The sequence below is a fragment of the Rhinolophus hipposideros genome (assembly GCF_964194185.1).
Source record: "Rhinolophus hipposideros genome assembly, chromosome: 9".
NCBI classification, from domain to species: domain Eukaryota; kingdom Metazoa; phylum Chordata; class Mammalia; order Chiroptera; family Rhinolophidae; genus Rhinolophus; species Rhinolophus hipposideros.
The window spans coordinates 17,908,718-17,924,454 of NC_138055.1; the positions used below are offsets into that span (position 1 = coordinate 17,908,718).

At 35.8% G+C, this 15,737-nt stretch overlaps 1 protein-coding gene across 1 annotated transcript in view; it reads left to right on the forward strand.

The window, feature by feature from the left end:
* Positions 1-15,737, forward strand: part of SLC5A8 (solute carrier family 5 member 8) — a 47,565-nt gene that overhangs the window by 18,490 nt on the left and 13,338 nt on the right. The window contains exons 6-10 of the mRNA XM_081059521.1: positions 2,636-2,776; positions 5,805-5,934; positions 9,556-9,644; positions 10,756-10,868; positions 13,283-13,350. Coding sequence (XP_080915647.1) covers positions 2,636-2,776; positions 5,805-5,934; positions 9,556-9,644; positions 10,756-10,868; positions 13,283-13,350 — 541 coding nt within the window. The remainder of the gene's footprint in view (positions 1-2,635; positions 2,777-5,804; positions 5,935-9,555; positions 9,645-10,755; positions 10,869-13,282; positions 13,351-15,737) is intronic.

Sequence of the window (15,737 nt, forward strand, 5' to 3'; positions counted from 1 at the left end):
TATTGAAATAGTAAGTTTACATTAGAAAACAAACAAACCAGTAAGGGTGTGGTACAGAAATTTGAAGCTGGCAAGTAAATGTGTAAGGAGTTTTCACCAGGTCTGTAAGGGGCTTAAAACAGTCAGATGGTACTTATCTACTTGGTACTTAGGATGGTGCTTTCTCCAGGGAAGGGATTGATAGCAAAGAGTATTTTCCACAGATAGCACTAGCTAATTACCTTATCACCCCACCCCACCCTGGGTGATAAGGTAATTAGCTAGTGCGTAGATTGAAGGGTGAGGTAGGGTGATAAAGGAATAAGCTAGTGGAGATAGGAAAAGGAAACCTCCTAAGAGGAAAACACTAAAACAGTGATTCCATTTTGACAGTTCTGTGTCTCAAGCAGACTGGAGAATTTCTCTTTTGATATTGCCCTGGAAATATATAGTATATTACTATTTTGCCATATATAACATATAATCTGCATTATATACTATTATGTATTATTTTAAGAGAATTGACAAGAAGAGCTATGACTGATATTTCAAATGTCAGTACAGCATGAGATATAACGTGTCATAAACAGCTATTCAGTTTTCCTAAACAAAGACTAATGGCGAAACTTGATATTTCACCACAAATATATCACACAATTTAAAAGGATCTTTAAAACACCTTATCTTTTAGGTCATTAGTGTCATTCTTATACATCATGTTCAATGTGGAGAACCACTTTTTCTCTCTTTAAACAGCTCTCTTTTGAGACAGGGAATCTGAAATCACTGTCAAGAAGAAAAATTTTGCTCCTGGTGGCTCTCTTCTGGCTTTCTGAAAATAGCCAGCTAATGTTTGAGAAGAGCTTTTTCATAAATTGAACAGGGCCAATGTGTTAATTTGCAAGAATGTATTACAGAGAATCAACTTCAGCTGTTTTCAACATATATTTTTTCTTTTACCACAAGTTTAAAATTCCAAGGAAGAGAGCTTCTAATTGGCTTAGCTTGGCTGTGATTCTATCCCCTAGCTAGGACAGAGCAGGACATTTTGATTGACAGCCATTTAGACTATTTAATGGAGAAATGGTAGTTTCCCCAGAACAGACCTGGGTTGCTGTTACCAGAGAGGGAGGAATAGATACCAAGAAGCAGAAACAACCAGTGGCCACTCAGCAGACCTTGTTTACTCCCAAATTTCTTCCTAGTAGAGAGAGGGTATAGAGACAATCCTTTTTCTGGAAGGTAACTGTCACTTTATACAAAAGATACACATTGAAGTGATAAATGTGAAGTGATAAATGATACATCAGTAAGAGATTCTAAAAAGTAAAAGATTAGACATTTTAATGACCTTTACTTTGAAGGTTGCCAACCAATTAAGTAATAATGAAAAGACTTACTGTATATTCCTTGTTATTCAGATATAGTCTAAGAATAATGTGGGTAAAAGATCTGTTCTGTTTGAGATCAATGAAGAGATGGATTTTGGGTTGCTATTTTTCTGTACAGTTTGTAGTTGGCCCAAGTATTCTGTATGGCCTAACACTACTGAATGGGGTATTCTAAATCTTGTATTCTCTCAAGTAGCGCGCTGAATCCTTTTGGCTTTTGACTTCCATTAGCTAATAGAGTAGTTACTTTCTCTATGGGAGGAAGGATCAACACTCTTGAAATACTTAGACTTTGATAATACATGTTAGAGAATGGAACAGAGACTCTCATCTTCCCATAGGATTGCTGGAATATGCATAATATTGGAACACTTTATTTAACTGATCTCAAATATAGATTTTAAATGGATTTGCAGAATTTCATAATGTTCAGAAAATTTCCATGAAAGCCAATTTTGCAGAAACTTTTCAAGCTTATGTTGTACATTAGAAATGAACAGAATCATTCCTTCTAAGGTGATACACTAAGAAGGGTTAAAAGATGTATCCAATGTGCTTTTTTTGTAACAATATTTTGTACATGTCATAAGGTGACTTTCAACTATTAGTATTTAGCTTGTGCACACAGCATTTTAAGAAATCATGATTATAATGGCATGTCAGTTGTAGAACATGAAAACCTTTAAACTATTAATTGAATTCTTAAGCTTGAATGTAAATTAGAACTATGATGATACATGTGCTAGAGGAATTATTCACACAAAATGTGTCAATTTTGTGTTCATTTCAGGATCATATCTATTATCGCTGTGGTATAATTAGGCTGGTGTCAAAGTAATTGCAGTTTAAAAGGTTAAAAATTGCAAAAACTGCGATTACTTTTGCATCAACCTAATACTTAGGAACCTTTCTCTTTCTCTCTTTTTTCAGCTTCATGCTCTTTGATTACAGCATGGTGGACTTGTTTAAATTATTTCCTATGGCCATGGGAGAAAAATTTATATAAATGCTCAGAATGATCAGAATATTCATTTCCCCGCAGTCTCATCCAGAATTCCCACATCTCTGGAAGTATCAATTTTATTTCATTGAACTGAAGTTAGGAATATTTCTACCTTTTATAATACTTAATAAATTTGTACATATTTATGCATTTGTATATATTCATGTATTTATACACTGCTTGCTTCCAAAAATACTCTGAGAGGATTTCTGTAGTTTTTCTATCAATAGTTGAGATTTGTTTTCTGTTTGTTTTTATTTAGTTTTGATCCTAACCCTTTGCAAAGACACACATTCTGGACAATTGTTATAGGAGGGACCTTCACGTGGACCAGCATATATGGTATCAACCAGTCCCAAGTGCAGAGATTTATTTCCTGCAAAAGCAGAGCCCAGGGAAAACTGTAAGCCAAACTATACTATATGTATCATTAATAACCATTAGTTGTTTTTATGGACACTCTTTCATAAGTCAAGCTTTGCTCAAATTTTAAGTCTTTTGTTTTAAATGAACTTCCAAGAGATAAATGATATACTTACTTACAAAAGGACCAAGTAAAGTTGTACTGTATGTTTTAAATCAGATATTTAAAAATATGTATATGAATTATAAAGTAAAACAAATCTTATCAAATACACTGGCATTTATTATGCATGTTTGTATCAAGAATTATGGGGAAAGAAAATCATAAATATATGGCTCTTGTTATGAAATAACTGAGCAGCAAATTAGGAAAATATATGCAAGCATATGAAAAGCAAAGTAACACTAGAGAGGTATGACAGTTCCATGAAAAAATATAACAATTGAGGAAATGTTCCAGAGCATTACAATGCCAGATGGGCTGGTGTATTTTATTTTCAAACACAGTCATGGGTTTAGAACACTGCTCTAATTCTTGCTATTTGAGTGATCCTGGGCAAATTACTTAGTCTAGCTGAACTTTAATTTCTAAAGTTGTGAAATGAGCAGAAGAAATATTATACATCTCACGGGAGGTATTATAAAATACTGTGTTCAACACACACGTGGTAGGGGTCCAGTAAGTGTGAATTACTTTTTCCAAATCAAATCATGGGATGTGAATCTTGGTTGAGAGATTCCTGTGAACTAGGCAGAGCCTGAAGAATGATCAGATGTGGGCAGGGGGAAAAGAGTGGGAGAGCATTTCAGGCAGACAGAGTAATTTGGACAAAGCACAGAGGTCGGAAGGATGACATGGTCAGGGAATCAGGGAATTCTCAAGCCCATCTTGGCTTGAGCAAAAGAATATCAACAGTGGCTGGTTCTTTCTCAGAAGGCCTCAGATAAGCTTGGTGATCACCACTCTGCACGCTGATAGATAAGGCTAACTGGGTCCCCACACGCATTTAGGGGCTTAAAAACTACATAGATTGATTACGAGTAACAGGGTGGTTGGAGCAGGAAAAGAAGTGGCGATTCTGTTTCTATTTAAAGGAGAACATGAAAATACTGTTATGTGACATGTCTGAACTCGGTATACTGAGAATAAACTTTTTTAGACATTATCTGTCTTTGGGAAATTCCACAATGAAAGATCTATACGAATATGAGTACACTGACTGGATACGCAGACCCTGAAAGGCGAGCTTAAGAGTTGTGCTAGTCTGAGGAATTTTGAAAGAATGTCATTTATATATCCAGCAATCCACCGGACTTTAAATCTGTACTGGAACTGATGCCTTTCCCAAAGTAATTGTGCACATGCTCTTCTGTTTCATTGGGAACATGAAGCTCAAGAAGGCCAATTTTATAACTAAAAGAAGAGCATGAGAGCTTTCTTAAAAAGAAATAATTTCCTTCAGAATAGCCCCATGGACCTTAACAAGGCAGACTCCCTGAGTTCAGGGGAACTATTTTCTCTGGCTTCCTAGCACTGGCTCCATGAGAAGAATGAATCCCAGCTCAAAAGTCAAGACCTACTGACATTGATTGACTGGGAACAATATCAGATGTTGATAAGTGATCTATTTGAATGGCATTAAAGTGAAATAAAACAATGTAGTGAAGTATTAAACTCATATATAAGCGAGGGGGGCGTCTGAGTAGGAAAGTGTCTGGGTATATTTTATGATGATTTGGAGGTGTGATATAGTTACTTATCCCATTTTTAGACAATAACAAAATATAGAGTAAATTTAGCCAATCAAGGGAAAAGGCTACCAGTCTGTTGTTTGGCAGCTCTTATAGTGTGGGTTCTCCCGAAACCAGACTTTGAGATGGAGGTAAGCATGCCAGAGTCTACTAGGGAATCACCATCTGTAGAAGAAAAGGAAGGGAAGAAAGCAGGATTGGCTTGAGGAAGAAGTTGGACTGTAATGCAGTCTCAACACAGGCCTCAGGGGAGCTCTAAAGCTGAGATGATTCTTCAGACTTATCCCGAATGAGGGTGAGGGCCTTTAAACATCTGAATCCATGAGTCATTAGACTGAGGTGCTCCAGGGAAGGAAGCATGACTTGGAGGGTGATATCGCTCTTCATCCTAAGGCAGCTCATCACAGTGTCTACTATAGCACCACTGGGGAAAAACATGTGGCCCCCTGAGTGAGAGCAATGTTTATTTGTCACTGATTATCAAGACATGGCATTCAATGGCATAAATACTGACAATCTCAATAACTACCATTCAACAAGTGTTGATTACCTGTTAAGCACTGTGCTGTATAACATATGCCATTTCATTTCATCTTATAACTCTGTGAGGTAGACATTGTTCTCTCTGGGTGTGAATGAAGAAACTGAGAAACCGAGAGACTAAAGGACTTTCCCAGGGTCACATATGGTGGGTGGAGCCAGGATTTATGCTTATGTCTGACTCCAGTGTTGTTACGTAAACTTTTGCACTCTACTGGAGCACATACCATGTATTACAATGATGAAGACTGTTTGGGAAGATACTGTCCAAGGAATACAGGTTTGCCTTTCATACCTAATGTACGGCGTTACAAACTACATTCAAACATGTTTGATGAGTTGCTATGTAGATGATAACTATGTTTAGCAGTTTAGTATTACTTTTAAAAGGTAAATGAGGTATAGTTACTGATCTGTTGACTATTAAAAATCTTTGTTTTATGACAAGAAGCCCTGAAGTAGTGTAATTAGATACCATTATAAAGCTAATAATGCACCTGGAACTCTGACCAGGAGAACACATTCATTCAGTGGGAAAACCTCACCTAGTCTAAGTATTTCCAAACACATTATTGATTGACATCATAAGTATATGATGGCCTGGTTAGGCCAGGATAAAATAAATAGCCTTTTTGATAAACAAAAGATAGTATGCATTCATTGAATCTAATTATGAAAGCCTTTTCTGTTTATATAATAAGTTTCCTAATTGTTGGGATGGGAATTACAATTGCCATTGGCTGTTTTTTGTTTTTGTTTTCCCCCCACTTCTTTAGGTCTCTCTACATAAATCTTGTGGGACTCTGGACAATCCTGGTCTGCGCAGTGTTTTCTGGGCTCGCTCTATATTCTAGGTACCATGATTGTGATCCTTGGACAGCCAAGAAAGTATCGGCACCAGACCAGGTTCAGTACCATGTCTTTCTTACGTGTGCATGAATGACATTCAGAAAGCTTATTAGTTGGGAGGAAAGAATATTCATGTTCTTGTAGAGAAACAGTAAATAGGTACAATATAATCGTCTTTCATTTTTATGAAGCATTTGGCAAAATTTTATTTTAGCAGATATAGCAGGAATGAAGACTGCTGTACCCAAGATTAACATATTCAAATACCTGAGAAAATGTCAAGCCAAGTGTTAAAAAGAAATAGTCCAGGCTAGGAGTAGAAAAGTTTGCGAACATAGTTTAAAAGAAAACCAAAACTATACACAAACCGTGTTACTGAAGAATATTTTGTCAGTATTGTTAGATTGTTCATTTACAGTTTACCTTCCAGTTTTTATTTAATTTTTTTTAAAATTTAAGTATAGTTGGTACACAATGTAACATTAGCTTTATTAGTTTCAGGTATATTATTGTAGAGATTCGACATTTTTGTACCTTAGTACGTGATTGCCCCGCTAATTCTAATAATCATCTGTCACCGTGCAAATTTACCACAATATCATTGACTATATTCTCCTTACCTTCCAGTTTTTAAATGATAGAGAAATGGATCTAATAAGTAAACATTCAGTGAATACCATGTGATGAGATTCTGTGCCAAGTGCTTTGCAGTATTAGTCCTCACAACCCTGTAATTCTAATTTTATAGATGAGGAAATGAATGAATCTCATAGAGGTTACATAACTTGCCCCGGTCACATAGCTAATAAGAAAGAATAACTGCAAGCACTCATCAGATATTTGCCATTGGGCCAGGCACTATCATAAGTGTTTTGTATAAATTTCAACTTTTAATCCTCACAGCTACACTCTGAGGTAGGTTGCATGATTATTTCCCTTTTAAAGATGATGAAACTGAGACACAGAGAAGTTAAGTAATCAGCTAGTAAACCTGGAGCCAGAATTCAAACCCAGGCAGCCTGCCAACAGAATCGTAACTTTGAACCTCTATGCCATGTACCTTCTTCAGAAAGTATAGCTAGAATTCAAACCCAGGACTGCCAGACTCCAAAGCCTGAGTTCTTGTTCTCAGTTCTTCCCAAAATTATTTTCTAAGACTCGTTTGTAAATTAAGAGCCAGAGCAATTTATTAGAATGAAGAAAGGCTGACTTTTATGTTGGTGCAAATGCATTACATACAACGCTTGACAATTAAGTTTGCGAACTCATCCTAGAAAAAGGCGGCATGCCTCATTGCTGAGTATCACTACGGTCACCTTCAAAGTACTCCCCTTGGGAAGCTGTGCACCCAATGCCAGTGCCTAGTCTACCCTTCAAAGCAATTTTGGAACTCTTTTTCTGGAATGGACATCAGAACTGTCGTCGTATTACCCTTGATGTCCTGAGTGTCATCAAAATGTCTTTCTTTCAATATTTCCTTTATCTTTGGGTAAAGAAAGAAGTCATTGGGGGCCAGATCAGGTGAGTAGGGAGGGTGTTCCAATACAGTTATTTATTTACTGGCTGAAAACTCCCTCACAGACAGTGCCCTGTGAGCTGGTGCATTGTTGTGATGCAAGAGGCATGAATTGCTGGCAAAAAGTTCAGGTCATTTTCATCTAACTTTTTCACGCAGCCTTTTCAGCACTTCCAAATAGTAAACTTGGTTAACTGTTTGTCCAGCTGGTATAAATTCATAATGAATAATCCCTCTGATATTAGAAAAGGTCAGCAACATCATTGCAACCAGTTCGTGAACTTAATTGTCAGACCTCATATTCCCCCCAAACTACAACTTTGTGGGATTAGAAAATGAGAGAGCACCCTTGAGCTACATATCTCAACCCTATCTTAACACATGCCCTCCTTTCGGTAAACAGATCCTTCCTATTTGTTCAGAGAATCCAAGAATCGTGGTTACACTGAACATGGAAGCACTTTTCCGTTATATTCCTCCTAGTCAAGATTATTTGTGATGTTTGTCAATCTTTATCATCTGTAGTTTGTATCATGAAGACAATAAGGATTTAAAAAAATGTTTCTGATATATCTTCCCTTTACCCTGAGGGGGAAAAAAAAATCTCTACAACTTCCTAACCTTGAGACTTCTTGTCATAGAAACCATTCAAGGGTCTCTTGCATGCATGCACCTATCACTTAGAGAGTGTATACTAAATTTTTTGAGAAAGAAAGAGGTTTTCTCCTCACAGGATGTTTCCAGTACAGTGTTGTTTGTTATTGGGTTAGTTCAATTAATATTTCGCTGGGGATACAGTGCAAATAAGGCAGAGTCAGTTGAAGATGAGGTCAAAATCTTTACCTGAGGAATGCGAAGATATATTTCTGCTACACTCTGCTGGAGCTCACGCCAAGGAAATAGGATCAGTGCCTAGATGGAGTTTTACTACTATTTTTTCTATATCAGTCTTACCTCGTTGATACTACCTATTATTCCTGAGGAGACTATTCAGAATATGAAACATCAAACCAAAGATTTTAAGAAAGTTGATGATAGGTTAGAGAATTTTAGATCTTGTTATGGTACTGACAATAGAAACTTGACTTTTGCTTATGTATAGAATACCTCGTGAAGTTAAAGTTTTAAGATATCTTGGAAAAATGAGGTCGTAATCTTGTATAGAGAGAAGTGCTAGTCTCTTTTTCTGTGAATAGTTAGTAAGCTTTGGAGAACAAGGAGGAAGCATTGCTCAAACAATTCAACACAGACCCCTGCAACAAAGGATGATGTTCTGCCATGTTCCATTGCCAAACCATTGTTAAATGAAATCAAAGAGGCTGTTAAGGTGGAGCCTGTCTTCTACACTCCCCTATGGGAGAAGGAATCAGTAATCTTTCATTGCAAATGAGAGGACATTTTTCTGGAAAACTATCCACTTAGGACCCTTTTGATTGAAAAATCAAACTTGCTGAAGGACTGCCATGTAACATGGTGCTGAAATCATATACCTTCCCATCCTTATATAATATTTAAGTTTTAAAAAGTAACTTATTAAACAGCAAGTTGATATGAGGAACTTTGTGAAAAGAAGCACATTTCAGGAATTTAACGAGGTTACTTTCCACTTGTCAGTCTGTCTCATGCAGCTATAATGACATTTTCAGTCCCGGGCAGTGATTAAAGTTCACAAGGACATCTTTGAGTCATCAAGTAAAGTTAAATTAAGTGAATGTTGCTCACTTAAGCACACAGATGTGTAAAATGTTCCCTTTAAATGGATTTGTTATTTCAAAGAATGAGAATAACTACCTTTTTATCAAGCATTTAAAATACTATATTCCATGTCCCATACTAAGAGCTTTATAGAGATTCTCTAATTCAAATTCTATAGCAACTCTATGAGGTTAGTATTATTGCCCCTACTCTACAGATGAGAAAACTGAGGCTAGAGAAATTAAGTAACAAAAGCCACATCTGTCTGAATCCAGAGGCGGCAAACCTAACTACTGTGTTATTCTTTAAGTCCCAGCAGTTAAAAACAAAGAGTTTAATTTTAGATATTTAGAAGTTTCAGTTATGTGGAATAGCTACCTTTCTTGCGGAACACAAGGTACATGAGGCATTAATAAATTTTATTTGATAGCAAATAGCACTCAGGAGTAAATTTTGGAATTTTTTAGCTCTTGCCGTATTTGGTACTGGACATTCTGCAAGATTATCCTGGACTTCCTGGACTTTTTGTGGCCTGTGCTTACAGTGGAACATTAAGGTATGTACTCTGATCCTAATAACACATGGTTTCCCTGTTGAGATCTTTCTTTTGTTATTGGATATTTGGGGGGATAAAGCTGAATTCTAGACATGGGGCACAGAGGCTCCAAAAGAGGCAACCTACTCGGATATCCTCCCTGTCGGTCTAACTCTTGTCTCTGTGGGTTAGCAGTCTGTTATCCCACTTTTAACTTGGTCCCTACTATTTAATAAACTGTCACCTACCCTGTAGAGTCACAATTATGATAATCAGTTGATGGTAGCATTCACTGAGGATCAAAAACAGGTGCTCATAGTCTTGGTTTTAAATATACACGTGGCTAAAGCACGTCAAATGGAAAATTAGAATTAAAATCTCCTATTTACATGCTGAATAATATACACTGACCAAAGAATCTTGTTTTGTGTTTGAACTTATTCATTGCAGTTTTCTGTATTTGCTCCACAGAATTCTTAACATGTGCAGCATATGATAGTGAGGAACCAGGAAATTAATATTACTAATATTTATGGTATATGTTAGTGAGGACTCATGGCAATCTTCTCTATGCATGAAGAAAAATATGTTTTGAAATCATTATATAATAATACTGCATAATACTGAAGCTGAATAATAATGAATGTCAACTATAACTTTATATATATGTACATATATATGGTCACAAGAAGCGGAGTACAGCATAAGGAATAGAGACAGTGGAAATGTAATGGCTGTGTGCAATGTCAGAGGGGTAGTGGATGGGGGGAAGGAGGTTATCACTTTGTGAGGGCTACAAATGATAAATGCCTAACTATTACAGTATTTTGTACACATGAAAGTAATAAAATATTTTTTAAAAATTCTGCATAATCTGTGTAGATTTTTTCCATAGACACTGAGTAGTACTTGCAAAATGGAAGCAACGTTAAGTTATCCTTTTTCTTTATTAAGCCTATGGATGTTACCTGAATCATACTTGGATAAGAATTTCCCGGAAGATCACTAAAAATAATATAGTAGAAATCTGGTTATATTTCAGAATTAACAATTTGTTTTTCCCTTTTTCCTTCCCACTTAAAGTATGATTAAAATTAAAATATTATAACAAAAATTTTACTTTCTCTTACAGCACAGTGTCCTCCAGTATTAATGCCTTAGCAGCGGTAACTCTGGAAGATCTAGTCAAACCTCACTTCAAATCTCTTTCAGAAAGGTCTCTCTCTTGGATTTCCCAAGGACTGAGTAAGTTGCCATTTTCATAATTTCATCTTAGCTCTGGGAGATGATTTTTAGATATACCAGCAATTCTTTTCCATGGAAGACACAGAGGAAGAACCTCTGAGTGTAAATATATATACATGTGTGTGCCTGTGACTTTGCCATCAAGATCTGGGAGACACATCAAACAGCTAATTGTTAGGGACCACAAAGAACAATTTCTAGGAGTCTTACTTAGTTTTCCTTTCCTGCCTTCTTCCTAACCCAAATCTGTTAAAATTCTTAACCACAGAAAAAAATTCAATCCTTTTCAACTTTAGACCTCAATTTTAAGAAATATCTTTAGTTTGGAACCAAGAGCCACACTTTTTCTGTATTACCTGAGAAGGAGCTAGCTGTCAGTTTAAGGTAATAGTCGATGTGTTATGAACTGAAGATAAAGAAACAGAGCATCATGATTTTTGACCTGACTTGATTGGTTGTTTTGTCTGCACACGTACGCTGTCCTGGAGATGGTCTATAAAATTGTGCAAGGAAAGCTCAACTTCTATTCTTAGATTATAGAACGTTATTAGGGGTTAAATATCAGCTTGAATGAAAGGTTTAAAGGCCTCTAGTTCCCAGGTGTCCCAAATGTAATATCTGTCTCAAAGAAATCTGCCTAGTGTACTTCCTTCTTTATTTTGACATCTTGGGTATACATGTTTTGGAATGAACGACCAACAGAACTTTATGAGAGGGCTAACGGTTCTAAACCTCAGCAGAGTACCACTCATAGACTTTCAAAGAAATTGTAAAGGTACTCTGTTTTGAGCCATAATTCTGTATGTAATTGTCATGACTATCGCCTGGAATAAGTACTTAATTTATTCCCGTATTCTTCATTGTCCCCTAAATTTAAGCAGCATTGCATCATTTTATCATGTACCCAGTTTTAATCCTGGAGCATAATTTAAGAATGATACAATACTTCCTGAAGAGTATTTAGACTGGCTCATTGCAAGATTATTGAAAGGGGGTGGTTTAGTGGAATGAATAGAAGCTTTTGAAACCAGTTAAACCCAATCTTGCTTCATCAGTATACTCACTGTTAGGCTTGAGCAAACAACCCATTTGAGCCTCTGATTCTTTATATGGAAAATAGGAAAAAAAATAATTCACCTTGCAGGGATATTATGTGGTTTAGAGATAATGCATATAAAACAAGAGTCCTCCAGTATTAATGCCTTTGAGTAGCTGGTGCTCAAAGAATGATGCTGATGATGATTAATAGAAAGATTTATATTAAATTATTATCTTAAGATATTTACAGTAAGGATATCACAGAGAAGAACACAGCAGATGATTTGACTGTGTTTCCAATGACTTTGAATATCAGAATCCACTATGAAGACAGTTCATGAGCTATCAAATGGAGAAGAATCAAATTAAATATGTTGGAAATATTATTTACTTTAGGATTCAGAGGCATAAAAAATAATTGCAATAAGAACTCTGCAAAAAATTAATGTAAGATTTTCCATTTAGATGCAATAAGATTATTTATTTAATATACTTAACAAAAATGTGAGGGTTAGTGTAAGTAATATAGGAATAACATACTAATCTAATGAATGCACTAATTTTATTGAATGACGTGATTTTTGCTGAATGGAAGCTGTTAAAAATAAAATTGGAGTGTGTCAGGGGGAGTTTTCCTATCACTTGAACAATAAAACATGCACTTGGGGAAAATCTGGAAAATACTGAAAGCCAAAAGACCAAAAAGCTTAAAATAAAAAAGTCCCATAATCCGACCACCAGTGGTGGCTTGGGAATTTCTATAAACAAATTTGGGGGAAACAATTTAGTAGAAGCACTCGTCTTGAAGCTGCCTTTCTTTCCTAGTTTAACAGGAAAGGGTTGGGTCTGTTGAAGGAGATTATGAGAGGGCTAATGGTCCGAGACCATATCCTGGTGGGGATTGACACTTTCCAGGAGAAATGAACACTTACAGTCAGAAGACTCTAATTTCCAATGTTTATTATCTCCTCCCTCACCAATGTTGTGCAGAGCAAAGCTGAATTGTGTCCTATTTTTCCCAAACAGAAAACAGAGACCTGAGCCTTTCTCTATAAAAAAATGTTGATGGAGGATTAGATGAATAACAATAGTTCTTCGCATCAAAATCCTTATAGTTAATTCTAGGGATTGTTATATAACCTGATGTTGTAATTAATCCTTGGACACAACATCAGTGTTTTCTTACCTCTTTACACATTGCTGATCCTGTAGGAAAACACCCCTCCCCCTCCTATTTTGCTGGCTCTAATGTACGTGGTCATTCTTTACCAGAGTCACGTTACTCACTTTGAATCAAAGGTGTGGTAGCTTATTCTATTGAGAATTCAAATCCTCTGAATCTAGACTTTACACTGTCTTCTATGTCACCCATATAGGTGTGCTGTTTGGAGTCCTGTGTATTGGAATGGCTGCACTGGCATCGCTAATGGGAGCTTTGTTACAGGTAAGAGTTGACCCTCAAAACTTTGAGTCCTAATCACTAAATTCTTTTTATTTTTAATGTTGATGTGACCGTCTTTCCAGACTTCTCTTTATATATATCTACGCATAGATATAGCAAGGAACAGAGGACTAAATTCTTAAAACTTTGCTTTAACTTTCTATTTTGAGATAACTGTAAATTTACATGCAATTATAAGAAATAGTAACACAGAGATCTCATACACTCGTCACCTGGTTTCCCTCAATAACATCTCACAAAATAATAGTACACTATCGCAACCAGGATATTGACCAGAGATGGAATATTTCCATCACCACAAGAATCCCTCATATCACCCTTTTATAGCCACAGCCACTTCTCTCCTGCCCCGACTTCCTCCTTAACCTATGGCAATCACTAATTTGTTCTCCAGTTCTATAATTTTGTCATGTCAAGAATGTTATATAACTGGAATCATATAGCACATAACTTTTTGAGATTGGCTTTTTTCACTCGGCATAATTCTCTGTAATTCATCCAGGTTGTGTGTATTGACAGTTGGTTCCTCTTTATTGTTGCATAGTATTCTTTGGTATGGATGTGCTACAGTTTTTTTAACCACTCACTTGTTGAAGGGACTTTTGGGTTGCTTCCAGTTTTGTGCTACTATGAATAAATCTACCGTAAGCATTCATGTATGGGTTTGTGTGTGAACTTAAGTCTTCATTTCTCCAGAATAAATGCCCAAGAGTCAATTGCTGAGTGGCGGTTGCATGTTTACTTTTAAAGAAAACTGACAAACTATTTTCCAGAGTGACTGCACCATTTTTATTCCATTATCATGTATGAATGGTCCAGTTTCTTAATATCCTTTCCAGCATTTAGTAATATCTCTAGTTTTTATTTTGGCCATTCAGATAGGTGTGTAGTGATATCTCATTGTGGTATTAATTTGCATTTCCCTAATGGCTGATTACGTTAAACATTTTTTTCCAGTCATTTACCAACTGTATATCTTCTTTCATAAAATATCTCTTATCTTTTGCTCATGTTCTCATTGAATTGTTTGTTATTTTTACTGTTGAGTTTTGAGTGTTTTTTATATGTTCTAGATAAGAGCTCTTTGTCAGACATGTGGTTTACAAATATTTTTTTCACTTTGTAGCTTATCTTTTCACCCTCTTGACAGGGTCTTTTACAGAGCAAAAGTTATTTTTATTTTGAATAAATCCAATTTATTAAGTTGTTTTCTTATGGATCATGCTTTTGATGTCAAGTCTAAGAACTCTTTGCCTTGTCCCAGCTCTTGAAGATTTTCTCTTATGTTTCTTTTCTAAAAGTTTCAGAGTTTTACATTTTATAATTATGTCTGTGATCCATTTAGAGTTAATTTTTGTGCAAAGTGTGAGACTTAGGTTGACATTCTTCCCTCCTCTCCCTCATGGATGTCCGATTGTTCCAGTACCACTTGTTGAAAAGGCTATCTTTCTTCCATTGAATTGCCTTTGGACCTTTTGTCAAAAATCATTTGGGCATATTTATGTGGACTATTTCTGGATTCTATATTCTACTCCATTGATCTATGTGTCTATCCTTTGGTAATACCATAGTCTTGATTACCATAGTTTTATAATAAGTCTTGAATTCAGGAAGACTGAATTCTTATATTCTTCCGATTGCCTTGGGTTTATTTTGCTCTGCTTGAACTAGAACCTTAGATTACTGATTTGAGAGTTTTCCTTATTTGAGAGTTTTCCTTTTTTATAATGTGTATACTTATTGCTAAAAAGTTACTCTCAGCAGTAGTTTAGATGTGTTCCACAGCTTTTTGTATTTTCTTTTTAATATGTATTTAAGTTTTCTTTGAGATGTCATTTTGACCGATGGCTTATTTAAAAGTATGTTATTTAGTTTCCAAGTGTTTGGAGATTTTTGTGTTATCTTTCTGCTATTGATTCCGTTTCATTTCAGTGTTTCATTTCAATGTGGTCAGAAAACATACATTTTGTATGATTTGAATTCAAGCAAGTCTATCTGCACCATTTTTTCCAACAGCATTTGCTCATTTCATGTCTCTGTGTCACATTTTGGTAATTCTTGCAATATTTAAAACTTTTCCATTATTATATTTGTTATGGTGATCTGTGATTAGTGATTGTTGATGTTACTATTTTGTTTTGGGGTGCCACAAATTGTGCCTATGTAATATGGCAAACGTAATCAATAAAAGCGTGTGTTCTGACTGTTCCACTGACCAGTTGCTCCTTCATCTTTTTCCCTCTACTCAGGCTGCCCTATTCCCTGAGACACAACAATATTGAAATTAGGCCTCTTAATGACACTACAGTGTTCTCTAAGTGTTCAAGTGAAAGGAAGAGTTGCACATCTCTAACTTTAAATCAAAACCT